General features: G+C 47.5%; 1 protein-coding gene across 6 annotated transcripts in view; it reads right to left on the minus strand.

Moving 5' to 3' along the window:
* Positions 1-10,000, minus strand: part of svila (supervillin a) — a 58,852-nt gene that overhangs the window by 30,207 nt on the left and 18,645 nt on the right. For all 6 annotated transcript variants that reach the window (XR_013968970.1, XM_080855029.1, XM_080855027.1 and 3 more), the window contains exons 6-8: positions 9,926-10,000; positions 907-1,590; positions 62-232 (exon numbers count right to left, since the gene is read on the minus strand). The exon at positions 9,926-10,000 is cut by the window's right edge and continues 559 nt beyond it. Coding sequence is in view for 5 of the 6 variants with exons in the window: in XM_080855029.1 (XP_080711155.1) it covers positions 62-232; positions 907-1,590; positions 9,926-10,000 (930 nt within the window). In the remaining variant the exon portion in view is untranslated. The remainder of the gene's footprint in view (positions 1-61; positions 233-906; positions 1,591-9,925) is intronic.

Genomic DNA, 10,000 nt, shown 5'->3' on the forward strand with positions numbered 1-10,000 from the left:
CACACACTGCTGGTGTCATCTCCGAGGTGACAGGTGCGGCGTGTGCACAAAAATGGCGTACCTATCAGAATCCTGACGCTCGGAGGAGGTGATTGGCTGGGTCCTAAACCTCTCAGAGCTCTTTCTACTCTCAGTGGGCAGGATGTATCGCCGGGGGCGACGCCCTGCCCTGTCTGTTCGCCAGGGTGCCACAGCAACCGTAACCGGGGGCAACGCCTCCGTTTGGTCATCACTACAGACGCATCGGGTGGACGGCCGAAGGGAAAGGGAAGATAAAAGGTGAAGGAGAGACGCATGAGGGAAAATAAAAGAGGAGAAAAAAGACAGATGATATAGAGGAAGAACAAAAGAGATAGAGGGAGGAAGTGAAAAGGGGGTGAGAGAGTGAGACAGAGAGAAAGGGGGCAGGGGGGGGGGGGTCAAGTTCTGTGACTCAGGAGAGGATGCAGGCGAAAAGACATGCCTCCAAAATACCCATCCAATCATGCAAAGACACACAAAGACACACACATACACACACACACACACACACACACACAAACATAGACACACAGACACACACACACACACACACACACACACACACACACACACACACACACACACAGACATAGTAGTTTGAGGAGAGCGCAGTCAAAGTTAACTCTGGTGGTTAGTCACTGCAGTGTGGAGCGGAGCACTTTAGCTGTGTGTGTTTGAGTGTGTTAGTCTTCCAGCAGAAAGATCCCAGCCATTAGTCTTTTGGTGCACACAGCAAAAGTTGTGCTAACGGTTGGACCTACAGTTGTTCCCAACACTGGTAGTGGTGACTGTGAGTGAGTGGGTGCACATTAGTTCACAAGCAGATTCCCCCAGTCATTAGTCTTGTTGCCCCATACACAGAGAGTTGGAATGGGCTGCACCTACAGTTCCGCCTTTCGCTGGTAGGGGGCGCTGGTTCCCTGCACATAGGAGCTGCGCAGCTTGGCAACGGACACACGCGCCTCAGACTCCTCCAGGCTGTCAGATGGGGAGTGTGTGTGTGCATGTGTGTCTGCGTGCGGATGTACGAGACTGGATTGCTGGGGGGCCCATGTGTGTGCGGGAGTGTGTGAAGGGAAGTGTGTGTACGCAGGAGGGTGTGTCGAGGTCTGGGCGTAGGCAGACGGGTGTGCAGTGTCCTGCGTAATGGTGTGTGTGTACTCAGGGGCGTGGGAGTGCGCTGGAGTGTGTGTGTAGGCGTGCGCGCGTGGCTCGGGCACGTGTACGTCCGCTCTGGCCCTCGGCTCCCTGGCGGTCATCTCGGCCGGCGGACGGCGGCTCTCGGGCGGGGAGGAGCGCCGGGGGTCCTCCGTGCTGCGCTCACGGCGACGCACCTCCGAGGGGAGCACCGCCTTGCGGCTGCGCAGGAGCCCCTGGGTCTGCGCCTCAGTCTGCGCGTCCGTCTGCGTCTGTCCCGGCTCCTCCTGCTCCCTGGCTCCGCGGCTCATGGACAGGTAGGAGTCTGGAGGCGGCGCGGTGAGGTGTGTGTGAGCGGGGGCGGGGGGAGGGCCTGGAGGTGAGGTGTATGTGTGTGGCTCGCGGTGGCCAACACGCTCCCTGCCGCGGATTCTTCGAGGGGGGAGAAAAATAAGTTAACACACATCCACACACACACGCACTCACTCACACACGCACTCACTCACACACACACGCACTCACTCACACACGCACACACACCGCAGCACAATAACCACACACACCATAAAGCTTTCAACCACACAGACAGCGTGATATAATCATACTATACACACAAACACAACCTCACACACAATTTCAGGGAATGGGTGTTCCTCAAAATGACTACCAACCCTGTTAACACTCATGATCTCACACACACACACACACACACACACACACACACACACACACACTATTATTGGTGTGGTCAGGAGAGGCATGAGGGGAGGCCATGGGAATCGGTGAGTAGGTAATGTAATAAGAGAGGTCACCACGCTTGAAGCACAGCTGATGGAAAACAGATGAGAAGAAACACACCTCACAGCTAACACACACCAACACACCCACGCAAACACAAAGCTCTCAACTCACACACCAAAGATCCCTCCTACACACACACACACACACACACACACACACACACACACACACACACACACACACACACACACACACACACACACACACACACAGCTAAACACCCTTCAGCTGACGCAAACAAATATAAACCGCCCTCATCGCGCGCACACACACGCACGGAAAGCCCTCATCTAACACATGTCAACCTTAGCCTAATAAAAGAGGGGGCATGAAACGTACACACACACACACCCTTATTCACTTAAGTACTCTTCACTGAGGTGGGAGGATCCCCTTCAAGTGGGGGAGATTATGAATCCATGTCTGCACAGTGTGTTTGTGTATTTGTGTGTGTGTTTGTATTAGAGCTGTGAAAAATAACCAGTATCGAGTTATGATTAAATTACAGGATTAATGCGTTTTTTTTTTTTTTAACTCATTTAACGCATGTGCAGAATGAGCTTCACCCACACTTAACCGTTCGCGAAACTCCTCCCTAGAAGGGCCCTCGTCCAATCCTACCTAAGCAACCTCTACAAAGAGAAGAGGTTCAGACAACTTTGAGGTCTGAGCAGCAGTATGAGGTCTGAGCAGCAGTACGGTGAAACGGTGTTCATACGGGACTTGTAGATCTGACACAAGGTACCCTGAGATTTTAGAGTGACACGTCGTTTTTTTCAGCATTTCTAAAGCCCAAAGCAAAGGAGGAAAGGTGCCGGCTGTGGATTTAACAGTGGGAGACCACGCTCCCAACTCAATGTATCAAAGATCAACAACCACATATATGTCTGCTCCAAAGTAAATTAAGCTTCTTGCAGCTAGCCAGCTAGCGAACTATGCTATGATATCTAGCTAACGAACTATGCTATCTAGTTGAGAGAACATCCCCAAACAGTTATAGTTCATGTCAACTAGTATTATAACGACTACAAGTACATAACTAGTCTCTCCAACAAATGTGCTTATGTTAAAATAAAATGTTAATGTTACTGTCAAAATGTTAATGTTACCATTTGTAAGGTTGTACACTTAGCTATCCTAGCTAGCGATATCAAACACCATGAAGTTGCAAGGAGTTTATCAATCTTTAACAAAACGTCCCGCCAAAAGGCCATTATGAACTTTTTTAAATTTAAATCTTTGTAGCATTTTGTGAACGGGCAACCTACTCCTGAGTATCCCAAGGTATGCATAGGGCACAACCTGAGAGCAATAACCTGGTGATTTGATACAAAGCCATATCATTACATCAGGATCATCATTTTAGATGTATTAATGTCCAATGTGGAATAGCAAAGATAACTGCTGAGTTGCAGCACCATTGTTTTTGTTTTTATGAATAGAAAAAGAAAACATTTTAAATGTATATATCCGTCTTTTGTCATACATTTTTTCTCACAAATATACCGAGAAAAGCGGTAATATGCGATCAATCATGATTAATCCACAGAAACCTGGATTAATTTGATTACAAATTGTAATCGTTTCACAGCCCTAGTTTGTATATATAAGGGATGTGCATCTTCATCACTGAGAACGATGCGATACACATCTCGATGCACTGCCAACGATCCGATACATTAAAGATACATAAAAGCAGCTATAATGCGATACGATACGATTCACCCCTATTGCGATGCAGTGCGATTCGACACGATGCGATTCAACGAGATGCGATGCAAAAGAATATAATTCTATGCAATTTAATATGGTACATAATGATTCATTTATTTGTCATACAACAAATCATCAACAAGGTGTGTAACAAAAGATAATATGTATGTGTATATGTGTGTATGTGTTCTTTGAATGGATTTTTTTTTAAAACTATACCTGCCAGTCACAACACAGTTTGCTTCATCCTAAACATGTGGATCATCTGGATCAAGCAAACTGCGCTGTGCTGTAACTATGTCACCAGCTGTGCTGAACACTCTTTCAGAGGGTACACTTGTTGCTGGGATGGACAGGTAGCTCTTTGCCAAGGCTGAAAGCATTGTTTTATAACTTTTGGCACAGTTCCTATCAGAACAAACCTCTATTTTCCCCATTGTGTGGGCTCCTGTCGACTTCTGTTTCATCTGACTGGCCCTCATTCAGTGTGCCACTGTCACTTGCCTGACAAAAATCAGTATAATGGAGTCTAGCTACTAGATTTCCATTTCCAATTTAAGGAAGACAGGTAAATTCAAGTTACAAATAGAGGGTTTAGCTATGGTATATGGAGTATATTCTTACCTCTTCCTCCATCATCACCGCCTCTGCTATTATCTTAATGAATATCATGTCTTTGGTGCCGTGGTGTTCCAAGAAAGCCAGGTCTTTGAAACGTGGATCAAGCACCAGTGTTGTGTCTGAACGCGTTCATTGAAAGAAAGTGCATGAACTCGTTCATAATTTTGGTGAACGTGAACTGAACGTACTGTATTACTGCCGGATGGCCGATACTGTGAACGTGTTCATTCTGGTGTCTTTGAACGGTAAGTTCACTCTTTTTAATTTCGTTCAATAAGGTGCCAGATTTCTAGAGACTTCCAGGCGAAAAACAAACCGTTAACAGTCCTTTATCCAGGTTTGCCGCACTGTCTTTGCCTGTGAGAGCGCCAAAGTTGCGTAGAGGCCGAGAGCGGTATTGCAGACAAGTAGAGATTTTAGGAAAATTATAGACTTCACGAGAATCAGCCATTAACAGCAGTGGAGATGAGAGCGCGCTTAAGAAACAGTTAGAGAGGAGGAATCTATCTAAATATTATTAGATAATGTTAGAAACGATGCATCGCGATTCATCCATCGCATCATCCAATCTCAGAGCGGCTGAGAGAAAGTGGCACAAATCTGCAGCACAGGACGATCTTGCAAGCTACCAGACACTGCTGGCCTCCTTCTCAACCAGCATCACTGCTGCTAAGAAAACTTTTTTCAATGACAAAATCAACAGTGCAACTGATGCTCGGAAACTATTTTCCACCTTCAAAACTCTGCTCTACCCTCCTCCTCCTCCCCCAGCTACTAACCTCACAGCCGATAACTTTGCTTCCTTCTTCACAGAGAAAGTGGCAGCCATTGGGAAACAATTCGACCAACTGTCTTCCCCCCCTAAGGGCGCTACCATCAATAACTCATCTTTTCCCTCCTTCACCCCCCTCACTGAGAGTGAGGTCTCCAAAATCCTAGCAGGTAGCCGTCCAACTACATGCCCGCTGGACCCTATCCCATCCAACATCCTTCAAGCCATTTCCCCTGCCGTCCTACCGGCAATAACACAGGTGATTAATGCCTCTTTTAATTCTGCAATATTTCCTTCTTCATTCAAGGTGGCTCGGGTGACGCCGCTGCTCAAAAAGCCGTCTCTCGATCCCACTCAGGTGGAAAACTACCGACCGGTCTCACTTCTCACTCTCCTATCTAAAACACTTGAGAGGGCAGCCTCCAAACAGGTCACAGAGTTCCTGTCAACAAACAATCTCCTCGATCCAAACCAGTCTGGATTCAAAAGCGGTCACTCCACCGAAACAGCCCTGCTATCTGTGACAGAGGCTTTAAAAACAGCTAGAGCAGCAGCTCAATCCTCAGTTCTTGTCCTGCTTGACCTATCAGCTGCGTTTGATACAGTCAACCACCGCATTCTTCTGTCCATACTATCAAGTATGGGCATCTCAGGCAAGGCGCACTCCTGGTTTGAATCGTACCTCTCTGGGCGCTCATTCAAGGTGTCATGGCAAGGTCATCTATCTGTACCCCACCACCTCACCACTGGGGTGCCCCAGGGGTCTGTAATGGGACCACTTCTCTTTGCCATCTACACCACCTCGCTGGGCCCCATCATCCGCTCGCATGGTTTTTCCTACCACTGTTATGCCGATGATACTCAACTGGTTCTGTCCTTCCCTCCTGAGGACAACACTGTTTCGGCACGGATCTCAGACTGTCTTGCTGATATATCCACATGGATGAAAAACCACCACCTTCAGCTGAACCTGGCCAAAACAGAACTGATGGTCTTCCCAGCCAAACAGTTCATCCACCACAACATCAACATCAAGACTGACTCTTTATCTCTGGCTCCATCCAAAACAGCAAGAAACCTCGGGGTCATTATTGACGACCAACTAACCTTCACAGCCCACATTGCCTCTGTCGCGAGGTCATGCCGCTTTGCGCTTTACAACATCCGCAAAATCAGGCCGTACCTAACCCAGTATGCCACCCAGCTCCTGGTGCAAACCTTGGTGGGTTCCCGCCTCGACTACTGCAACGCCCTCCTAACGGGCCTGCCGGCATGCGTGGTAAAACCACTACAGATGATCCAGAACGCAGCGGCGCGCCTGGTGTTCAACCAACCAAAGAGGGCACATGTCACCCCGCTACTCACTGAGCTCCACTGGCTGCCAGTAGCTGCTCGCATCAAATTCAAGTCACTTATGCTTGCCTACAAAGTGCTTACTGGGTCTGCTCCCACCTACCTAAATGCTCTTGTAAGGGCAAATGTCACACCCAGGACGCTGCGCTCATCCAGTGAGCGTCGTCTGGCACTGCCCCCAGTGCAAGCAAGGCAATCCAGACTATTCTCAGTTGTAGTTCCACGTTGGTGGAACGACCTGCCTAGCACTACCAGAGCAGGAGCGTCCCTCCCTACCTTTAAGAAACTCTTGAAGACCCAACTCTTCAAAGAGCACCTCTCTTCCTAAACTGGCACCTTGGCTCAACCTGCACTTAAGCAGCAACAGGCCCGCACTTCTTTTTTTATTCTTTCTATGTCGTTTTATAAGCAATATTTATGGTTACACCAGGTTTTTTAATGCTCTTAGCTTGATTGTTCTCCCTTGTACGTCGCTTTGGACAAAAGCGTCTGCTAAATGACTAAATGTAAAATGTAAATGTAAATGTAAATGTATCGCGATTCATCCAACATTGTATCCGGTGCACACTATTTTGATCCGGGCCATCGCATCGTGAGCTTTTATGTCGGTGCATCGATGCAAACCGGTGAATCTTCCCATCCCTAGTATATATGTGTTTCTGTATGTGTGTTTGTGTGTGTGTGTGTGTGTGTGTGTGTGTGTCTGTGTGTGTGTGTGTGATTATACAACAGGATTGTCCTTTTGTCTGTGACAGCAGTGTGAGCAAAACACGATAGTGTGTGTCTGTACCTGTGTGAATGTGTTTAAATTGCTCTAAAAGGGGGTTGATATAAGTCAGTGTGTGTGTGCATGTGTGTAACTGGGTAAGTGTGTGTGTGTGTGTGTGTGTGTGTGTGTGTGTGTGTGTGCGTGTGTGTTTGTGTGTTTGTGTGTGTGTGTGTGTGTGTGTGTGTGTGTGTGTGTGCGTGTGTGTGTGTTTGTGTGTGTGTGTGTGCGTGTCCAGACTGCTGTTGTGGTGCTAATCTCCCAGCAGGACCAGCAGGCATATGGTTGAGCCCATTCCTTCACCTATCCAACGGGGTCAACTGGACCAGACCAGGTCAGGCAAGTTAGCCACCGGCCCACACCGAGTCAGAGTGAGAGTCAGGGCACACGGAGGGAGAGGCCAGTCCCACCCATAAACAGGCCAGCCATGGCGTACTCTGGTGTTTACGGTTTAGTCTTTACCCATCCACTCTCCGACTCCTTTTCCCCTCCATCTCTGCTCTGCTTACCCACGATCCTTTGCTCCATAGCCGTGAGAATGGAGGAGTGGCAGAGAGAGATATGGAAGGGTATAATTCTATTGTAATTCTATTGGCTTGCCCAGACAGTGGAGTATTAGGAGAGCTTAGAGTCATCTGTAAGAGGCTCTTCGAGCTGCTGCTGCTACTCCAGGGCTAAGCATGGCTTTAGGGGAACAAAAGCTGTCAGAACACACTCACAGAGGCAGAGGCACACACACACGCACACAGACTATTTCCATAGAAACATACTGGCCAGCTTCTGACTTCTCAGCACTGGCCATTGGACCACTATGCATGGGCCAGAAAATACTGTACAAATACACACACATACACACACACACATCAGAGAAAGAAAACACATACAAACCCACACAATATGAGAAGTATTACCGATCCAGCAAAACACACAATGACAGCACACCTCAGGAGAATAGCATATGGGGATGAGAGATGATTGATGATGACTGATCAACCTACTGATTGACAATTGATTGACAGATTCATGATGAAAAGCTTATTAGTAGGGTCAATTTGGAAGGGAGGGCGGTGTATTTCACACATGGGCTCACAGCGGTGAAGATAATAAAATAAAACAAACCAACAAAACAAACCAAAATAAACTCTTTAAGGCCAGGAGGAGCGGTTTGGAGCGGGGGTTGGGTATGGACAGGGCAGGGGGCTAGATGGAAGAATGTTAGGAGGACCAGATTGTTTTGGGAGGGGGGCAGGGGAGTACCTGGAGGGCCAGTTGATGGGAGACAGGGTGTCCCCCTCTCGATCAGTCTGAAGTGACCAGCTGGGGCTGAACACAGCAGAGAGACACGGTCAGACACCAGCACACACACACACACACTAGCTCACAGCAGAGAGAGGCCTGTCAGACACCAGCACACACACACACACACACACACACACAAACACACACACACACACACACACACACACACACACACACACACACACACACACACACACACACACACACACACACACACACACACACACACACACACACAGCAGGGAGAGGCCTGTCAGAGACTAGTACACACACACCCTACCTCACATCATACAAACATACAGGCTGCTCCAATCTTGTATGTAGAAACACACAAACACACACAGGCTTACTCAACTCATAAACCCAACATACTTAAACCCCCATATCTCATCCACATCTCACATACCTTACCACACACACACACACACACACACACACACACACACACCTCACCTCCAACAGCACAAGGGCTCACTTGGAAAGTTGGGTTGTTGAAGAAGATCCTGAATTTGAAGGGCTCTTTGCTCTCGGGGATTTAGCTCCTCTTGAAAGCATATTTGGAGCCAACTGATTATGCTTGACTGGGCTGCACGTATAATGATGACCCAATAAAGGGCATTTTAAATGCAAAATTCTCTCTGGCCTTCTGTCTGTATCTCCTTCTACTCATCTCTCAACTCCTTTCTTTTACGTGGCCAGGACAATTCTGACTAGACAATAAACTAGCCTACACCCCCCCCCCCCCCGCCCCCACACACACACACACGCACACACACACAAACAAACACTAATAGCATCAGTGTGTGGAATAGAAATATTTTCCATGCACAGCAATAATCCTAATCCCGTCAAGAGTCATGTACACAGATATCTAATCTGCTCTTATTTGATATCTTATCATACAGCTGATTGGTTAAGCTCTTGTCATCAAGATCTTCCATCTTTGGATTTATGAAGTGTATGAACAGAGGGATACACACACACACACACACACACACACACAGACACACACACACTCAAAAGTTGCTGGCTAAGGAAAACTCAAACAACCAGCCTATTGAATCAACAAAAGTAAACAACAGACCGCCGTGCAGTGTCCCATTGATTTTCTGGCTTTGTCTCTGCTTCGCCCATACAGCAATGACACACAGTTTCATATTTAAGAACAAATAGTTCCAAGTAGTAAGCCAACTTATCTAAACACAGAAATGTGTGGGTGTGTGGATTCTCTCCCATCTCTTCAACAGACTCTAAGTATGTACACTACAGCATGTGTACGTGTGTGTGTGTGCGTGTGTGTGTGTGAGAAAGAGTACAATGTGTGAAAGGGTTTAGTGGAGTTTCATGTGTTTTGTGGTGTTTCTCTATCTTCTATGCCTATAGAATGCTGTGTGTGTGTGTTTGTGTTGTGTGTGTGTATTTGTGTGTGCATGTGTGCTTACCCATGTCTATGCAAGATGCTCTGTGCTTGCTGCTCGATAAACAAATCCCCAGGTGAGGAGGACTTGTGGGAGGAG

The sequence above is a fragment of the Sprattus sprattus genome (assembly GCF_963457725.1).
Source record: "Sprattus sprattus genome assembly, chromosome: 17".
In the NCBI taxonomy this organism is placed as follows: Eukaryota; Metazoa; Chordata; class Actinopteri; order Clupeiformes; family Clupeidae; genus Sprattus; species Sprattus sprattus.